This window comes from Trachypithecus francoisi, unplaced genomic scaffold, assembly GCF_009764315.1.
Source record: "Trachypithecus francoisi isolate TF-2019V2 unplaced genomic scaffold, Tfra_2.0 Lachesis_group14, whole genome shotgun sequence".
NCBI classification, from domain to species: Eukaryota; Metazoa; Chordata; class Mammalia; order Primates; family Cercopithecidae; genus Trachypithecus; species Trachypithecus francoisi.
The window spans coordinates 59,614,359-59,634,687 of NW_022681459.1; the positions used below are offsets into that span (position 1 = coordinate 59,614,359).

Genomic DNA, 20,329 nt, shown 5'->3' on the forward strand with positions numbered 1-20,329 from the left:
CTCCCAGTCGGCTGGGGAAGGGGGTCCCGGCAGCAAACAATTCCTGTCCCAGGCTGATGCTGCTAGAAGTGAGAGCAGGGGCTGTGACTTGCAGCCAATGGGCAAACAGTTCGAGGGTCTCACAGGTGGGAGGCTGAGTGAACTAAGCTTTAGGGAAGCCACAGGGAGGAGCTGACGCTAGAGATGGACCCGAGAGGAGGCATCCCCTGGGCCTCTGCAGGGGACCCACAGAGGCTCTCGCTGGGTGAATGATGGGCAGCCTGCCTTTCACCCACCCTGGGTGTTTGGCCCTCTCTAGGGCTGGGAACATGAGGCTCCTGCCCTTCACCCCAGCCTCCCTACCGCTCCCCACCCAAAAACCTACTCTTTGGTAAACACATTATGAAGGGATTCTCGGAATATTTTGGAGAAGTTTGTGTGAACATGCTTGTGGTCGTTTTAAAAGTGTTTCAGAAGTGAGAGGCTAAACCAAGGCCTGAAGTTCCTCATGGAAATCCTGTGACCCCTCTGCACGGTTACCAGTGTCCGCTGGACGGGGCCCCCGCTGGAAAGGGGCCGAGATGGGGTGAAGCCCACCAGGAGTTGGACTGGGGAGGCTTGGGTCCCCATCTCCAGCTCTTCTTCTGGCCGTGTGGCCTGGACCAGTCTCAGTGCTAGGTTCTTCATCGGGCGGCCACTCAGCCGGGCTGTTCCAGCCTTGCTTCTGAGCGGAAGGTCAGGGGCTGCCAGGGAGGAGCTTTGTGGGGAAAGCAAAGGGGAAGCTGTCAGCACCCGCTGTCCCCTCCTGTGAGCTAAAGAGTTGCCGCGGACAAGCAGGCCCCCAGATGGAGAGCCAGCCTCCGAGGTGGCGGGCCCTGCCGGACCCCCCACGCCCTCCTGGGCCCCCTGCAGCCCCCCGGCTCCTCCTTGGCCTGCTGCTGCTGCTGCCCGGGACCCTACGACTGGCAGGTAGTGTCTGTCCTCCTCCTTCTCTCTACTCTCTCGCTCCAGAACATCAGAGCGGCTTTCATCCCGCCCGGCACAGCTAATTCCCAGGGACCTGTCTCTGGGGATTTGCTGGTTGTCGTTTGAACGCTGCAGACTTCACAGGGGAAGCCTTCTGGGACCGAGAAGATGTTTAGCTAATACCTTGCCAAGGTGGCTTTTGAAGGGGAGAGGGACAGCACTCTCCCCCTCACTGCTGTCACAGCTTCCCCCCAGCAGTCTGGCCTCCTGGCCCTTAAACAAGGAGGGTGGGCGCTGTATGGCTGGGGTTGGGGGCAGGGCAGTGGGGAGGGACAGCTCCCCACCCAAGGAACCTCACGTGGCTGCTGCGGTGGAGCCTGCGTTGAAACTGGCAAGTGGCGGGGCTACTCTCTGGGTTGTTGCTGGCATTGGCCGGTGGGGGGGGATACCAGGGCCAACCACAGGGCGCTGCGCCCAGAGGCACAAAACTGTCAGTCACCAGAAAGGGTCGCACCTCCCAGTTCCTAAAATACAACCAGAGGCCAAGTGTTTTAGGATGCAAGTGTATCTTTCCAGGCCAGCGGCGCTCCTTTCCTGGTCCCAGGCTCTCTCGGAAGCTGGGTGGCCAGGATCCGAGCCAGGCTGTGGGGTAGGTGGCCTCAGGGTCAGTTCATTAGGCCAGGGAAGGCCCAGGAGGGTCCCGTTCCAGGGCTGCCAGCACCAGGGCTCAGTGAGTTCTGCCAGATTCTCTCTGCTCCTACTTGACCGGGCAGCAGCCAGCCCTCCCTCTGGCCAAAGGGTGGCCTCCACTGTGGAGACAGGGTGCCTTCCTTTCTATTCTCTTAGAGCTTATGAGGCTTCCAGGGGCTTCCCCCACCCCGTCCTGCTGCACCCCCTCTCATTACCACGAATTAGGCTTTATGGAGCCCTTAGCAGGGCACACTGGCCACCCTCACAGCACCCCTTGAGGTCCCTATTGTTCTCACCTGCACCATTTTAAGGACAGGGAAAAGGAGGCCCAGGGAAGCCAGTTCATTTGCTCAAGGCCTAGCCGGTAAGTAGAGGCCAGCCTCAGCCCCGAGCTGGGCCCCTCGGCCAGTAGGCTCAGAGGCTCCTCTTACTTGCAAAGAATGTTCTTCACCGAAACTTACCCTGGGGAGGCAAAGGCTGACCTGTGTGTACCTCCCCAGGCTGGAGCCCAGAGTCCTAGGACACCATCTCCTTTAATTCTGTGCATGCCTCCCCCAACACCCCAGACAGTTGGTGCAAACACAGCCAGACCCCGGAAACGCAGCCTGTTAGTGTCAGTGTGTCTCAACTCACGGCCATTCTTAATTTCCCCCCAATTCCCATCCTTTCCCTTTGTGTGGGTCCTCCTTCCCAAAAGACACCCAGCACACCCTGATAACCAAGCAGTAAAAGAGGCTTTGCGGGGTGTTACTGAGGAAAAGCTCTTTTGTAACAATCTCAACTACAAACAAAAACAGATTCCCAGGGCCATCTCCTCCTACCCGGTGTTGCAACAAACATTACATAAAAGAGAAACTGCTCTTTCACAAGAGGTGAAAACACCCTTATAGTGTCCTAGAGTCCCTTGGAGCAGCAGACAGACCCCCACCCACGCTTTTTTTTTTTGAGACAGAGTTTCACTCTTGTCACCCAGGCTGGAGTGCAGTGGCGCCATCTTGGTTCACTGCAACCTCCCCCTCCTGGGTTCAAGCAATTCTGCTACCTCAGCCTCCGAAGTAGCTGGGATTACAGGCATGCACCACCATGCCCAGCTAATTTTTGTATTTTTAGTAGAGACAGGGTTTTGCCATGTTGGCCAGGCTGGTCTTGAACTCCTGACCTCAGGTGATCCATCCGCCTCAGCCTCCCAAAGTTCTGGGATTATAGGCGTGAGCCACTGTGCCCGTCCTGTTATTTTTTTGAGACAGGATCTCGCTCTGTCCCCCAGGCTGGAGTGCAGTGGTGCAATCTCAGCTCATTACAATCTCTGCCTCCCTCACTCAGATGATCCTCCCACCTCAGCCTCCCAAGTAACTAGAACTACAGGCATGTGCCACCACACCCAGCTATTTTTTTTAATTGTTTTTAGAGATAGAGACTCACAGTGTTGCCCAGGCTGGTCTCAAATTCCTGACCTTAGGTGATCCACCCACCTTGGCCTCCTAAAGTGCCGGGATTACAGGCGTGAGCCACTGCGCCGGACCCCCAACCCGCTCTTTGTCCTACCCCGTGCATCCCCCTTCATCTATCTGTCACTCCATGTCACACCCCTGCTTTCTGGTCTCAGAGCTTTGAGGGTTTGCTGGAAGGAATCTTGCCTCTCCTACATCTTCCAAACCTCCCCTGACCATAACCATCAGCCTTAACCATCAGCCTGGTGCAACCAGCTCTGCCACCTGTCAATACCAACCCAGCTTGCATCCCTCAGCTGCATCCAAAGGGGTGTCACTGAAGGCCAGCATCCCTGATTCTACACCGTATCCCTGAACTTGCGATAGGGTGCTGGCTTATGAGTACAGGCCAGGGGCATTTATCTTCAGTTCGAATGTTTTTTTTTTTTTTTGAGATGGAGTCTCGCCTGTTGCCCAAGCTGGAGTGCTGTGGCACCATCTTGGCTCACTGCAACCTCCACTTCCCAGGTTCAAGCGATTCTCCTGCCTCAGCCTCCCCAGTAGCTGGGATTGCAGGCACCCACCACCATGCCTGGCTAATTTCTGTATTCTTAGTAGAGTCAGGTTTTCACCGCGTTGGCCAGGCTGGTCTCGAACTCCTGACCTCAGGTGATCCACCCACCTTGGCCTCCCAAAGTGCTGGGATTACAGGCATGAGCCCCCATGCCTGGCCCAGTTTGAATCTGAGCTCTGCTACTTGTCCAGGCATCCTGGGCAGATTACTTCTATCGCTGTGCCTCAACTCTCTCCTCTGTTAAATGGATGTGATAACACTGCCTGCCTCATAGCACATCCTGAGGACTGAGTGCCCAGCATGTCATTAGTGCTCAGTGAGAATCAGCCGCCTGCCAGCCTCGCCAGAGCCATGGAAACTTGAGGTGCAGTTGGCGAGCCCACGGCCTCCAGCTCATCCTGGGTGCCCACTCCTGCTCCCAGCCATCCTCCTCCTCCCACTTGAGCCGGGACTTGGGCCTGCCCTCTGGCTTCTTGACACCTCTGCAAAGCCTGCTTTTCTCAAAGGCAGCCACTGGTGGTCTCCCCAAGAGGGGAATTGTTGGAGGCTTGGCTTTTCCAGGAACAGCTGCAACTCAGCTTCCATGGGCCTCAGTCCTCCCCAAGGACTTTGGGGCTGGACAGACCTGAGTTTCAGGCCTGCCGCCTTCTGGTGACGGCTGTGTGACCTCGGGCAATTACTGAAGCTCTCTGCACCTTAGTGTCTTCTGCAAATGTCAGTCCCCTCTCTCTTTGTGGCCTTTGCAGAACCCTGGGCTGTATTTATTTCTCAAATATCCATTGAGAAGGACCGGTTCTAGGCACCAGAGGGACCCAGAGGTGAACAAGCCATAGGCCCCACTCTCAGCCTGGTGGGACCATGAGCCTCGGCGGGAGTTACCAGACAGGTGTCTTCTGGATCCAGGTGGCGGGCGCCTGTAATCCCAGCTACTCAGGAGGCTGAGGCAGGAAAATCGCTTGAACCCGGGAGGCAGAGGTTGCGTTGAGCTGAGATCGTGCCACTGAACTCCAGCCTGGGTGACAGAGCAGGACTCTGTCTCAAAAAAGTAATAATAATAATAAAAAAAAGATGTTCAGGAGCGCCTGCCTGCTTCAGGCTGAGGCCTCCTGCCTCCCTTCCCGCCGCTCCAGACCTCTGTCAGGAGGAGCTTCTGTTTTTCATCTTTGTCTAATCCCAATAAAGGGCTTTCGAGGCACAGGCAGAGGCGGGCAGGGAGAGGCAGGGCAGTGGGGACAGAGCGGGAGGTGGCTGAGGGAATGAGGGCTGAGAGCCTAAAAGGGAGGGCCGGGAGGGCCGGGAGATGCTCAGCTTGACCACAGGGAAGTCTGACACAGCAGTGGGATGCAGACTGTGGTTGGTGGATCACAGATGTCCCTCAGGTTGGGATCCGGGCACACTCCCGGCGGGTCCTGTCTCACTGCTGTCTCCTCTGTCATCGTGAACTATCACACAGAAAAACGCAGCGTTGCGTGGTAAGCACTAGAAAACAAAATCCTGTGTGACTCCCACCAGGTCAAGAATGAGAACATCCCAGTGCCTCAGAGCCCCTTCTACTCTCCTCGTCCCACCAAAGGTACCACCATCCCAGCTTGTCAGGAGATCACTTCCTGGCATTTCTTTGTAGTTTTATCATTAGTATGCATCCCTAAACCATATGGACTAGCTTGGCCTGTTTGTGAACTTTGTATAGTTGAAGGATACTATGTGTCTTCTCCTGTGACCCGCTTCTTTCATTAAGCATTATGTTTTTTAAGGTAGATCCAGTCCACGTTATGGCTGAAGTTTGTTTTTGTTGCTATAGATAGAGCAAGAGTTGAAACCACGGCCGGTGGGCTAAACCCAGCCCACTGCCTTTTGTATGGCCTGTGAGTTATGAATGGTTTTTTATATTTGTAAGTGGTTGAAAAAATCAAAAGGGATTGTGCAGACTCATGTGGCTTCTAATCCTCGACTCCCAGCACGGGGCCGGCACCCAGCGGATGCTCAGGAAATGGTGACAATCAAGGATGAATTAAGCCCTGAGCAGGGTGGAGACGTGATGCCACAGGAGGGACGCCTGGGGGAGGAGATGGAAGGACTGGGTAGTCGTCCTCTGTCCTCCCTCTGCCCTCCCTGAGCCCTGGCTCCTCTCTAGCGTTGGTAGGGTAATGAGACCCCCTGTATAGTGAATGGTAGAGAGGACACAGGCATCCTGGGGAAATGTGGACCTGGAGGCAGGATCTGACCCTCTGCTTGCTCCTCGTGGATCTAAGCAAAGCCGTACCCTAGTGGGGACATGGGCAACAGGACCCAGATGGGGCTGAAGCCAGAGAAAGGGGCGGGGTGAGCCTGGTGAGAGGGAGGAGAGGGATATGAACATGAAATTGGCAGGCGGGGCGCCTGGGCTCCCGGTGAGGTCTGAGCAGCCTGGATTTGGGTCCTGGGAGCCTTTGGCCAAGTCTCCGGAGCATGCTGAACCTCCACGAGCCCCCCTGCCTGGGTGCTCAGCATCCTCCCAGACACAACAGGAAGGCACATCCAGCACCATGATGGCCTCAGGGCCTGGCACCTGGGACCCCTCAGGGAGGGTCTTTGAGGCTTTGGCCCTGGGGACAGGGCTCGAGGGCACAGCGAGAGAGGGGACTCAGTGCTCACCTTTGGTCATGGGTCGTGGGTGTCCTGCCCACTAGGCTCCTCTGGGCCCAGCCACCAGCCCTGCCTACTCCTCTGCACTCCGAGACTCAGGTCCTCACAGGCCAAGGGGTCACCATGGCCTCCCCAGTTCTCCCGCAGGCAGGGGTGATTCACTGTCCCTGGACACACTCAGGCCAGAGCCCTGAGGGCGCCTTTGCCAAAACAGAGCTCCTGGAGGGCCAGGCCCCGCCCAAGCTGGTTCTCTGAGGCCGCGTCCAGCACTAGGCCAGGCACAGAGGAGGGGCTGCAGAGTCTTGGCGGGGACTTGGATGTGCTTGGCTGCTGAGGGTCTATTTGATGAGTGGTTACACTTGGGGGCTTCATTCTAGGGCTTGGGGGCTGTGCAGGGTGCCCAGAAGAGGCAGAATGCTGACCCTGGCTGTTTCTGCTCGCCACGCACCCCACTGCAGGTGCTGAGGTGGAGGAAGGGCAGGGCCTGGGCCAGATCTGTGCTTGCTGCTAGTGGGCCAGGGGTCCACAGAGCATAACTGCAAACAGCCCCACTGCCATCAGCAGGCCTCTAACCCTGGTGCATTCAGATAAGACCCTCCTCAGCCCTGGGCCACCCCTTCTTCCTGGGCGCCCACTCCTTATGGCCACTCCCACCTTTGAGGCTGGCTGGAGGCAGAGGACTCCCTGTCCCCTGAAGAAGCCAGCCACACCCTCTCCCCTGAACCTTTGCTTCTACACTGCTCCCTGTGCCTGGAGGGTATCCTCTCATTTGCCCACCTGGTGATATCCAAACTGTCTGTCAAGGTCAAACTCATAGTCTCTTCTGTAGTACCCCCTCTGGCCCCTTCCCTCTTCCCCAAGGTGTTCACCGGTGTGGTCCTGGGCACACAGGCACTTAGAGGCATGTGGGGCATGACTGAGTTCGCCTGAGGCACGTGAGGCTGTGGGCAGAGCCAAGGAGCAAGCATCCAACTTTAAGAGGCAGGCTGTGTGACAAAAGCCAGGGACAGTGCAGAGAGAGTATGCAGGCTCAGGAAGCCTGGGGGTGGAGGGGAAGAGGAGGGAAGGTCAAAGAGAGAGGGTCTGCAGGGTCATGGTCAAGGCCAGAAGCCTCAGGACCCTCCAGCATCTTTGCTAACCTCCTTGGTGGCAGCAGAGCCAGCCAACTGAAAGCATCCCATAGCGGGCAGGAGGAGGCAGACAGGGAGGGAAGGAGGGAGCTGGCAGGGTGGAGGAAGTAGAAGGGGAGGGAGGGGAGGATAGAGGGGAAGACGGAGGCCTGGAGAGGTTGTGTGCCCGGAGGGTGAGGGATCTTGTGGGAGGTAGAGATTTAAGAGAAGTCAGGATAAAAGTGAGCTAGCCAAGTTGACCAGGGGAAGGAGTCAGTGTGTTGACAGCCAGAAGCATACATATTTTAAAAGGAGGCGGAGGGCGAGAGTGCAACAGATCCCACAGAAGGAATCACTAATACGAGGCAGGGTTTCAAAGACTGAGGGAGACTGGAATTCTAGTATTTCTCTTGTCCTTGTTCTAAAATGCAAATATGGGCAGGCATGGTGGTTCACACCTGTAATACCAGCACTTTGGGAGGCCGAGGTGGGTGGATCACCTGAGGTCAGGAGTTCGAGACCAGCCTGGCCAACATGGTAAAACCCCTTCTTTACCAAGAACACAAAAAATTAGCCAGGCATGGTGGCACACACCTGTAATCCCAGCTACTGGGGAGGCTGAGGCAGGAGAATTGTTTGAACCTGGGAGGTGGAGTTTGCTGTGAGCCGGGATTGCACCACTGCACTTCAGCCGGGGCGACAGAGCAAGACTCCATCTCAGAAAATAAATAAATAAGAAAGAAAGAAAGAAACATGATCATGTCACTTCCCAATTTAAAAGCCCTCAGAGGCTCCACTAGGTTTCCAGGCAGTGTTCAAGCTGCTCCCTACCTCTAAGGTATCACCTTGTACCCTCCTCCCAGACACAAATCCTTCCTTCCAACTCCACCAAGGCACAGTGCCCATTTCAAGAATTTGAGAAGCTTCACCCGAGAACTTTCTTGCACTTAAAACCTCTCTCCACACCCCTCCCCCAACTGTCTGCCTCCTGCTCTTCTCTGCTTTCCAAGTTCAGCTTTGTAAAGGGATGGGAAGAAAGATGGCAAGATTTTCACAGCTGTGAGGTCAGGTGGCAGAACCGTTCAGCTGAACAAGTTCAGCTTGCTTCTTGAGATTTTGCTGTCATTTCTTTTTTTTTTTTTTTTTTTTTTTTTTGAGACGGAGTCTCCCTCTGTCGCCCAGGCTGGAGTGCAGTGGCCGGATCTCAGCTCACTGCAAGCTCCGCCTCCCGGGTTCACGCCATTCTTCTGCCTCAGCCTCCCGAGTAGCTGCGACTACAGGCGCCGCCACCACGCCCGGCTAGTTTTTTTTTGTATTTTCTAGTAGAGACGGGGTTTCACTATGTTAGCCAGGATGCTCTCGATCTCCTGACCTCGTGATCCGCCCGTCTCGGCCTCCCGAAGTGCTGGGATTACAGGCTTGAGCCACCACGCCTGGCCGAGATTTTGCTCTCATTTCGAGAATTTCTTTTTTTGTTGTTTGTTTTTTTTGTTTGTTTTTGTTTGTTTATTTTTTGAAATGGAGTCTCGCTCTGTCCCCTAGGCTGGAGTGCAGTGGCACAGTCTCAGCTCACTGCAAGCTCTGCCTCCCGGGTTCACGCCATTCTCCTGCCTCAGCCTCCCGAGCAGTTGGGACTACAGGCGCCCGCCACCACGCCCGGCTAATTTTTTATAGTTTTAGTAGAGATGGGGTTTCACTGTGTTAGCCAGGATGGTCTCGATCTCCTGACCTCGTGATCCGCCCGCCTCAGCCTCCCAAAGTGCTGGGATTACAGGCATGAGCCACTGCGCCTGTTCGTATGTTTGTTTGTTTTTTTAAGAGATGGGGTCCTAGCCAGTGCGGTGGCTCACACCTGTAATCCCAGCACTTTGAAAGGCCAAGGCAGGCAGATCACTGCCTCAGAGATCAGGAGTTTGAGACCAGCCTGGCCAACATGGTGAAGTCCTGAGGTCAGGAGTTTGAGACCAGCCTGGCCAACATGGTGAAACCCTGCCTCTACTAAAAATACAAAAACTAGCTGGGTGTGGTGGCACACGCCTATCATCCCAGCAACCCAGGAGGCTGAGGCAGGAGAATCACTTGAACCTGGGAGGCAGAGATTACAGTGAGCTGAGATCATGCCACTGCACTCCAGCTTGGGCAAAAAGGTAAGACTCCATCTCAAAAAAAAAAAAAAAGAAAGAAAAGAGGGATGGATTTCACACTGTCACACAGGCTGGACCAAAGTGGTGTGCAGTCATGGCTCACTGCAGCCCCAAACTCCTAGGCTCAAGTGATCCTCCCACCTCAACTTCCAGAGTAACTGGAACTGCAGGCACTGCCACCTTGCCCAGCTAATTTTATTTATTTATTTATTTCAGAAACGGGGTCTTGCAATGTCACCCGGGCTGGCCTTGAATTCCTGAGCTCAAGTAATCCTCCCACCTTGGCCTCCCAAAGTGCTTGGCATTTCTAGAATTTCTACAGTGAACGTGGTTTCACTTTGTTACTGGGAGGTGGTAGGGGTACCTAAAGAATTCTAATTTAAAAAACAAATAATGACCCACACTCCAAGAGTTGCCTTCCCAGGAACGCTTTGCCCCTCCCAGGCTGAGCTGGGGCCCCTTCTCTGGACCCCTGCAGCCCAGGGTCTTTCCTTTCTCCCACCTCTTTCTGTCTCATCTGTCAGCTCCTTCCTTGTGGCAGGGCCTGGCCCTCCTTGTTGAGATTTGGGTGAACACACACTCCCTGCTGAAGGAGGCACTCTGGGGGATCTGTTCCCCTCACTTCATTTCCTTTTTTTTTTTTTTTTTTGAGATGGAGTCTTATTCTGTCACCTGGCCTGGAATGCAGTGGCGTGATCTTGGCTCACTGCAATCTCTGCCTCATGGGTTCAAGTGATTCTCATGCCTCAGTCTCCCAAGTAGCTAGGATTACAGGCACCTACCACCGCGCCTAGATAATTTTTGTATTTTTAGTAGCGACGGGGTTTCACCATCTTGGCCACGCTGGTCTTGAACTCCTGACCTCGTGATCCACCCACCTCAGCCTCCCAAAGTGCTAGGATTATAGGTGTGAGCCACCGCACCTGGCCTGTTCCTCTCACTTCATATTGCCCACTCCAATTCAGAGACAAGAAGCAGACCCCAACCTCACCCTTTGGCCCTATTGCCACCTTCCACACCATCCTGATGCCCCTTTGAGGGTAAAGAGGTGGCTGTAAAAGGAGAGGCTGAGTCCCTTGATGACGGAGACCACGCTCAAATGAGCTCCAAAGTTGGAGCGACTTGACCTTCTTTTTTTGTTTGTTTTTGTTTTGAGACACAGTCTTGCTCTGTCACCCAGGCTGCAGTGCAGTGGCACGGTCTCAGCTCACCTTCCACCTCCTGAGTTCAAGCAATTCTCCTGCCCAGCCTCCCAAGTAGCTGGGCTACAGGCACCCGCCACCATGCCCGGCTAATTTTTGTATTTTTAGTAGAGACGGGGTTTCACCATCTTGGCCACGCTGGTCTTGAACTCCTGACCTCGTGATCCACCCACCTCAGCCTCCCAAAGTGCTAGGATTATAGGTGTGAGCCACCGCACCTGGCCTGTTCCTCTCACTTCATATTGCCCACTCCAATTCAGAGACAAGAAGCAGACCCCAACCTCACCCTTTGGCCCTATTGCCACCTTCCACACCATCCTGATGCCCCTTTGAGGGTAAAGAGGTGGCTGTAAAAGGAGAGGCTGAGTCCCTTGATGACGGAGACCACGCTCAAATGAGCTCCAAAGTTGGAGCGACTTGACCTTCTTTTTTTGTTTGTTTTTGTTTTGAGACACAGTCTTGCTCTGTCACCCAGGCTGCAGTGCAGTGGCACGGTCTCAGCTCACCTTCCACCTCCTGAGTTCAAGCAATTCTCCTGCCCAGCCTCCCAAGTAGCTGGGGCTACAGGCACCCGCCACCATGCCCGGCTAATTTTTGTATTTTTAGTAGAGACGGGGTTTCGCCATGTTGGCCAGGCTGGTCTCGAACTACTGACCTCAGATGATCCATCCACCTCAGCTTCCCAAAGTGCTGGGATTACAGGCTTGAGCACCTGCACCTGGCCTTGACTTTCAACACAGGCAAAAAGGAGGCAACTGCTATAAAGACACTAACTGACCCTTGTGAGGCTTATTCCCGATTCAAACCTTGGACGTTCTGCACTTGGTTTGTGTCCCCAAGCGGCCACCGTACACCCTGGTTCAGGGGTCCAGAGGCATGAAAATGAGCCGTGGACGGGCTGTGGAAATGGCCACATCTTGATGCATCTTTGTAATTTGGAGGTGTTGAAAGATGTGACAGTCTGTCCGATGGCGCCATTCCAAAGGCAACGGTGCTAAAAGCTCCAAAATAGTCTCTGTTCAAAGGTTGCCTTCCAAGGCCTGCGAAATGTCCCTCCCTTGCCAGCCACTTGGCCACACGCCTTTGCATTTGATGCCTGTGTCCTGCCTGCCCACTCATCTGTAGCATCCTGGGATTCGTGCTCAGGCACATGGCTGGGGCTCTGTGATAAAACCAACAGCCCCGATCACAGCCTTTCAGATGGGCCTTTAAAAAGGCACAGCTCTGAGAGATGCCAGAATTAAATTGGAGGGCAAACCCCACGCCTAAAATAAAGACCGTGGGAACTGCTTTCTTCTGTAGCTGGGGAATCAAAGTGTTTTCCTTTAAAATCGACCTAACTCGGGATGGATACCTTTGATCAGCGTTGTCTGGGCCCTCACGCCCTTGGCTGACAATGCGCGCTTGATGCCATAGACGGGATTGAGTTCCATGCAGCGGGGAGCCGGGACCAAAGCCCTGGCCCATGACTTGGTGGTGAGAGAAGCCTCAGCAGCTGGAGCAGAGTGTGAGGGATGGGGGAGATTGTGGGTGGCAGATTCTGGGGGTGAGAGGAAGCCATGGAAGCATTTTCTTCTCTTTTTCTTTCTCTTTTCCTTCTTTCTTTCTTCTTTCTTTCTTTCTTTCTTTCTTTCTTTCCTTTCTTTCTTTCTCTTTTTTTTTTTTTTTTTTTTGAGACACAGTTTCACTCTTGTTGCCCAGGCTGGAGTGCAATGGTACGATCTCGGCTCACCGCAACCTCCGCCTCCCAGGTTCACGCGATTCTCCTGCCTCAGCCTTCCAAGTGGCTGGGATTACAGGCGCCCACCACCACGCCTGGCTAATTTTTGTATTTTTAGTAGAGACGGGGTTTCGCCATGTTGGCCAGGCTGGTCTCAAACTCCTGACCTCAGGAGATCCACTCGCCTCACCTTCCCAAAGTGCTGGGATTACAGGCATGAGCCACTGCGCCTGGCCCATGGGAGCATTTTCAATAAGAGCGTACCATGTTTTCCACAGTGCATTCCTTTCCTAAAACGTCCACCCCTGCTGCGGAACAGGGATGCCATCTGGCCCTTTGTAGCACTGGCCTTGTCACAGGGCCAGCCTGTAGAGGGCTTGTGGGTCACTTCTGTTTTGGGAGCCACAGGCTCTGCTTGAGCTGAGGTGACAATAACAGTCCCCCAGTGCTGCAGGGCCATTTCTGACTACCATTGTCCCCAGGCCCCTACACGTTACTGGCCCTGTCTACCTATTAGATGACCCAAATTTAAGGAAACAGTCTCTGAATTTTTGACTCCCTTTAAAGAAGCATATTTCTTTCCTTTGAGAATGTTTTCTCTTGCTTGCTTTAAGGGGTTTGTTTGTTTGTTTGTGACGGAGTCTCACTCTGTCACACAGGCTGGAGTGCAGTGGCTCGATCTCAGCTCACTGCAACCTCTGCCTTCCAGGTTCAAGCGATTCTCTTGCCTCAGCCTCCCGAGTACCTGGGATCACAGGCGCCTGCCACCACACCCGGCTAATTTTTGTATTTTTAGTAGAGACAGTATTTCACCATGTTGGCCAGGCTGGTCTTGAACTCCTGACTGCTGGTGATCCACCTGCCTTGGCCTTTCAAAGTGCTGGGATTATAGGCGTGACCCACTGCACCTGGCCTGTTTGCTTTCTGAGACAGGGTCTCTCTCTGTCACTCAGGCTGGAGTGCAGTGGCATGATCATAACTCATTGCAGCTTCGAACTCCCAGGCTCAAGTGATCCTCCTGCCTCAGCCTCCTGAGTAGCTAGGACTACAGGCATGCCATCATGCCTGGCTAATTTGTTTATTTATTTAGTAGAGATGGGGTCTCGCTATATTCCCCAGGCTGGTCTTAGTCCTGAGCTCAAGAGATCACCCAAGGTCAGGAGTTCGAGACTAGCCTGGCCAACATGGTGAAACCCCACCTCTACTAAAATTACAAAATTAGCCAGGTGAGGTGGCACATGCCTGTAATCCTAGCTACACACTCCTAGATTGTGTCATTGCACTCCAGCCTGGGCAACAAGAGCAAAATTCCACCTCAAAAAAAAAAAAAGACTGGGGTTACAGACTCAAAGGGACCCAGTTTAAAATCCCATGTCTACCACCACTATTTGGGCAAACCTCTTCCTTTTTCTGAGCCTCAGTTTTGTTATCTGCAAAAGGCGACACCAAACCCAGGAGACACTGGCTCTTCTGATCACATGGCTGTACAGTGATGCCTGAGGGTCTGTGCTGGGCGGGGCAGCCAGACACACAGGAGTGGCTCAGGGAGGAAGTGAGCACATCCTGGAGACAGAGAGGGCAACCCCCAAGCCCAGGAAAGGAAGGAATGGGTAGGACATTCCACGCAGCCGGAACAGCACGGTGAAGGTGCCAGACTGTGGCAGGCTGACGTCTACGCGGGAGTGGGCGAGTGAGGGCCAGAGAGCAGCTGATCGGGGCTGTGCAGGTCCTGGGAGGCAAGAACTGGATCCACCAGCCCAGGGACTTTCCATTTTTTTAGCAGTGGCCCAAAGTTAAGAGATGCGTGTTTTAGCGTGACCCTGTCTGAACCCAATTGTATGAATATAACTGAAACCAGAAGGTCACCAACAGTGCCCTTACTACGCATGAAATGCTTCATGTTCTTTTTTTTTTTAATTGCTTGTCTTGACCCTGTAAATTGATTTCAGACTCCTTCCTGGGTCTCCTCCAGCAGGGAGCCCCTGCTGGTTCAGGCAGGGCAGGAGCAGGATGAGTTTCTGGATCGCTGGGGGCTCAGAGCCACAGAGACAGCCCTGGTTGGGTAGGAGAAGTGACTGGATGGGAGCTGTTGAGGTGGAAGGATGGGGGCATTGTGCTGGTGGTGGGCAGGTCTGATCCTGAACATCAGTGATCCACAGGAAAGCTGCCAGGCAGCCACACAAACGCATGGGGGCACACCCCACCAGGGACTCACTCAGCATGGGGTCCCTGCGCCAGGTGCAGGAGGATAGCAACTCCACCCACCTCTTAAACCCCAAGTTCGAGCAGCCACAGATTCATAAGAAGAACCAGAAAAGGAAGGACTCAGGCACCTGCGAGTGGTTGACAAACTCTTTCCTAACAAGGGGGGAGAAGAGCAGCTGGAGGCTGAAGGCAGAGGGTTGTTTGTGCCCCCAGCCCTGCACACAAGGGGGCTTCAGCCAGGCCAGGTCAGCGCCCGGGACAGGGATGGTGCCCAAGTCTGGGTCAGAGACAGGCCCCTGGAGGTCCTCCTGCGCCTGGACCATCAGGGCCTATGTGCCCTGTGCTGAGGGCATGTCATTTAACCAGGCAGAAGAGTAGGGCTGGCATTGCCTTTTTTTTTTTTTTTTTTAAACAGAGATAGCTCTTGTCACCCACGCTGGACTGCAGCAGTGCGATCTCGGCTCTCTGCAACCTCTGCCTCCTAGGTTCAAGCAATTCTCCTGCCTTACTCTCCCAAGTATCTGAGACTATAGGCCTGTGCCACGACACTCGGATAATTTTTTGTATTTTTAGTAGAGATGGGGTTTTACCATGTTGGCCAAGCTGGTCTTGAACTTCTGACCTCATGTGATCCGCCTGCCTCGGCCTCCCAAAGTGCTGGGGTTAATAGGCATGAGCCGCCACACCCAGCTGGGATTTGCCTTTGTAGATCCCCAAGGAGGACTCCCTGCCTCATTCTTGTCCCCTGGGGAAAGGCAGCCTGGCCCTTGGCAAGTAGCTGGGTCCCAGATCCCAATTAATCCCACCAGAACCCCTTAAGGTTGGCATCGTTGCTCTCCCTGTGTTGTGGGGGAGATGCTGAGGTCACAGAAGTAAAGCCACCTTCCCAAGTTGCACAGCCTTGAAGTGGCAGAGCCAGGAGCCACATCCAGGCCTGTTGCCTCCAGAACTTGGGCTTTTCCCAAACGCCCCCGCTCATCGCCCCTATTTCTGGCCAGGCCCAAGACTTCCTCACAGTGTGGGAGGGACTTCCCTGGAGCTGCAGAGAAGTGAGGGATGGAGGGTGTGTCACCCCCGAAAACACAGTCTCCTATAAAGTGGGGTGGGCAGACTGAGCAGGGATCCGCGGCGCTGCCCAGATGAGATATCTGTGCTTGCAGTTGTGTAGGGGTGGGGAGGCACAGGAGAGGAGCTAAAGACTCAAAACAAACAGCCAAGCCCGAGGGCGGGGCCCTCCCAGACACAACCTGTGGCAACCCTGCCCCTGATAGCCTTGCTGCCCTCCTGCTTGACCCTTCCTCCCCCATGGTCCTCAGTATAGGTGCCCTCTCCCCTCTCCCTGCACCATCCTGTCCACATTCACCAGGCTCAAGATGCTCCTGTTCAGGAAACTCCCCCTGGGCCAAACCCTCCCTGCCCCTGCAGACTTCCCTCCTGGCAGGGCAGGCCAGGTGCAGAGTTCAGGTCTTCACCCACCCCTCCGTGCCGTCTGCCCCAACTCTGCCCTCCCTGAGCCTCAGGGGTGCTCCTTGCAGCCACCTCCAGGCCTTGCTCTCCAGCGGGTGAATCTCAAATCCTCCTAAATTCTCTAAATGGAAGAGATCAAATCCATTCCCTGCACAGAAAACACCTGGGGCTCCTTCAGACGTTTCCTCCCTGCGCCCCAGGACCTGTTCCAGCTCTGCCTGCCCCAGATCCCATGGGACCTGGAGAATGACCAGAAAAGCAGCTGGGAGCGGCTCCTGGGCCCTCCAGACCTCCTGGTGTCGGGGGATTTCTCCCAGCAAAACTCAGCTCCTCTGGTCACTCTAAGTCAGAGTTCTATGGTCACCGAAAGTCACAAATGCGTCCCAGTTCTTCACATCTCTAACCCTGTGTAACAGACAAAACTTCAAACTCTAAGGCTGACGTGGTTCCCCGGGCCACCTGGTGCCTGTGTGAGGGTGAGGGGCGAGGTCCCTCTGCTCTTTCCCACCCAGACCCCCTCCTCATCCGTCCCCACCAGGCAACCTGGGTGGAGGCAGAAAAGACCTGCCTTGTCAGGTGCCGGGGAGGCTGGCCCTGGGCTCTGGGTGCTTGCAGTGTTGGCGTGGAGTCCCTTGAGGGCCCCACAGAAGTAGGGGAGTGCTAAGTGGAATTCTGTGACTCTCACTCCTCAGCCCCCAGGAGTCTGGTATCCACCCTGGTCTTCCTCGCCAGGCCGTGGACCCCTCTAGGCAGCTGCATGAGCCGGTCTAGGAGGACACTCAGCCAGCTCACTGCCCCGATCCATGTTATCCCATGGGGATACACTGCCTTTGCCAGCAAAGGGACAAACCATGATGCAGGCACACCACGCCCTGGCATGAGATAGACAGCGGCTTAGTGCCCTCACTCAGAGGATACTGCTCCAGCTCAGCCAGGGTCCCACTAAAGCCCCTCTCAACCTGGGGTGAGGAGCAGGCACCCCCAGGGCAGGCCGGATGCCCTGCAGCTCTTCCCAGCCCCCTCTACACCCACCCTCTCTGACCCCTGTGGTCTCCATGTGATCTTGGAGCCAAGTGGCCCCTTGTTGGCCATCTGGTGGTGAAAATTTGTGATGCCCAGTAGGGTTCTGCCAAACCTCTTGTTAGCATCTGATGGCTACTGTGCCCAGTGCCACCATGAGCACCCCCTGCCATATCTGATGGCAGCTTCCCAGCCTGGGTGCTGGCTCTTCTTCCTCAACACAGCCAGACCACCTGGGGTCCAAAGCCTGGCCCCACCACTCATGAACTCTGTGGCTTTGGGCCTCTAAGGTCCTCTGGTTTTTTGGTTTTGGTTTTGAGATGGGGTTTCACTATGTTCTCAGGCTGGTCTCAAACTCCTGGGCTCAAGCGATCCTCCTGCTTTGACTTCCTGAGTAGCTGGAACTACAGGTGTGCGCCACCACTCCCAGCTAGACCCGCTACAGAATGCGGTTGCAATAGTTGCCTCATAGGATCGTCATGGTGTTTAATTGACATAGGACCTGTGTCACACCAAGCCAGGTTACGACTTCCGTACTTTATCTTTTCCTTCTGTCTGTGGGCTCCTGCTTTCAGGTCATGAACGCCCTCTAGACTCCCGGGCCACCAACCCTGCACCCCACCCGCATCCCAGGCAAACTCAATGCTCCCCATACCAGCCCTTCTGCCCCAGGCTCCTTCAGCTCCTTCCCTGTTGGACTGGGGATGTTGCCAGGACAGGAGCCCCTCCTGGTCTGGGGCAGGGCCTGTGACCTAACCAGTACCCCTTCAATGTTTGTGGGAGGCACAAAAAGATGACAGCTGAAAAGAATTTGTGGACTTGGAACTGACCGTGAAACCTATGAGCACTGTGGCTTCACAGGGGGCCGCTTCTAGTCAGCAGCCAACTAGGGCCTGGACCTCTACCGCCTGCACCCGCGAAGGGGCCTCTGGGAGGCTCCAGGAGATGGGGTGGGAGCTGGGCAGCGGCAGGGATCCAGCTCTGGGGTGCTGATGCCCCATTGAAAGGAAGGTACAGGGGAGGTGGTGAGCTATATCCGCAGGCCAGAACCCGAGGCCTTGGCTGCAACTGCAGCCCTCCTCTACTCCCCCGGGTTTTTTGACCTGATATCTCCAGACTGGCTGTTGTTATTGACTGAGCTCATGAGACACGGCTTCCTCTCTTTACTTTTGGAGACAGCAGTTTCATCAGAGGTCTGAGGTTCTTGCTTCAAAGCCTCTCCTCGCTGTGGCAGACCTGAGTCAGAGCCATGCACTGTCATGAGCCTAACCCAGTGACCTTAAAGAAACGAATCCCAAAAGAACATAGAACAATGGATGTCTGTTTTTATAGATTTCCCTGGAATTGTAAAGATCGGCTTAATTGCAGTAGCAGAGTTCATCATTTTCTAGGATACCTCAGACAGGGAGAATTTTTAAAGACAGTTGATCTGAAGTCTTCCTGCCCAGGACAAACAGGAAGGTTTCGTGGTGCTGACAGTGTCTGTGTCCTCCCCCGGGAGTGGCCTCTTAGATACCCTGTGAGGAGGAGCAGGAGGCCCCGGGTGAGGAGATGGAGGTCACAGGTCGAGGAGGGCCACAGGGTAGGTGCACAGAGCGGGCAGTGGCCTGTGAGTGCTGTGCGGGACTGCTGGGCAGGGTCAGTGGTGATGCCATTTGTGGTTCACCCTACCCCTCTTGTCTCTAAAACAAATTTTTTTAATAAAAAATATATTGATGCCCAGGTTGGCCTTGATCTCCCGGCCTCAAGAGGTCCTTCTGCTTTGGTTCCTGAGTAGCTGGGATTACAGGCATGTGCCACCATCCCCAGCCCACCTGGGACCCTGGGGGACGATATAACGGCCCCCACCTCTATACGTCTACCCCCTGCCACATCTCGGATAAGTCCCTGCCCTGAAGCAAGGCTCTTAGTTTTTTGACAAAACTAATGTAATGTTATCATTAAACAGCAGCAATCCTGCAGTAGAGTCCAGAGTTACAAAGCCCAGGGTAAAATCCCTCCTGCTCCATCCACCAGAGGGAAGCCCTGGAGGGGGCCTGGGTGCCAGCTCCCTGGAATGACATTTCACAAGTGAGCCTCGTTATATCAATTACAAGTCGAACCCACTGTGACTGCCAGACGTGTGAGTCGATTTCCTGGAACTGTCAGTGACTTTAGTTCTTTGAGGGAGGGAGTGTCTCTTTTTTTTTTTTTTTTTTTGAGTTGGAGTCTTGCTCTGTCACTCAGGCTGGAGTGCAGTGGCGCAATCTTGGCTCACTGCAACCTCCACCTCCCAGGTTCAGGTTCAAGCGATTTTCCCGCCTCAGCGTCCCGAGTAGCTGGGATTACAGGTGCCCACCACTACACCTGGCTAGTTTTTGTATTTTTTTTTTTTTTGAGACGGAGTCTCCCTCTGTTGCCCAGACTGGAGTGCAGTGGCTGGATCTCAGCTCACTGCAAGCTCCGCCTCCCGGGTTCACGCCATTCTCCTGCCTCAGCCTCCCGAGTAGCTGAGACTACAGGCGCTCACCACCTCGCCCGGCTAGTTTTTTTTGATTTATTTTATTTTTTAGTAGAGAAAGGGTTTCACCATGTTAGCCAGGATGGTCTCGATCTCCTGACCTCGTGATCTGCCTGCCTCGGCCTCCCAAAGTGCTGGGATTACAGGCATGAGCCACCGCGCCCAGCCCAGTTTTTGTATTTTTAGTAGAGACGGGGTTTTGCCACGTTGGCCAGGCTGGTCTCAAACTCCTGACCTCAAGAGATCTGCCCACCTAGGCTTCCCAAAGTGGTGGGATTATGGGCATGAGCCACCAGGCCTGGCCAAATTTTTGTTGTTGTTGTTGTTGTTATACAAATGAGGGCTTTCTGTGTTGTCCAGGCTGGTCTCGAGTGCCTGGCCTTGCCTCCTTATGCAACAGGACAACAGGCCTGAGCCACCGCAGCTCTCGATGTTTTTGTTTTTGTTTTTGTTTTTTTTGTATTTTTACTAGAGGCGGGGTTTCACCATGTTAGCCAGGCTGGTCTCGAACTCCTGGCCTCAAGCAATCCACCCACCTCGGCCTCTCAAAGTGCTGGGATTACAGGCATGAGCCACCCCGCCCAGCCTAGGGGTGTCTCTTTCGTGGCTCAACGGGAAGCTCAAAATATGAACGCAGCCGGAGTTTTGAGGGATTAACTGAAGCTCAGGGCCAACTCCATCTCTGTTCCTGCATCTTC

The 20,329-nt window shown here is 54.5% G+C and overlaps 1 protein-coding gene across 3 annotated transcripts in view; it reads left to right on the top strand.

The window, feature by feature from the left end:
• Positions 1–741: 741 nt before the first annotated feature.
• Positions 742–20,329, top strand: part of NFAM1 (NFAT activating protein with ITAM motif 1) — a 51,687-nt gene continuing 32,099 nt past the window's right edge. Inside the window, exon 1 of one of the 3 annotated variants that reach the window (XM_033233750.1) lies at positions 742–948. In XM_033233750.1, the coding sequence (XP_033089641.1) occupies positions 825–948 (124 nt within the window). In that variant the 5' untranslated portion in view covers positions 742–824. Of the gene's footprint in view, positions 949–17,628; positions 17,653–20,329 lie in introns of those variants that run through there. The other 2 variants (XM_033233749.1, XM_033233751.1) reach the window with 2 other exon arrangements.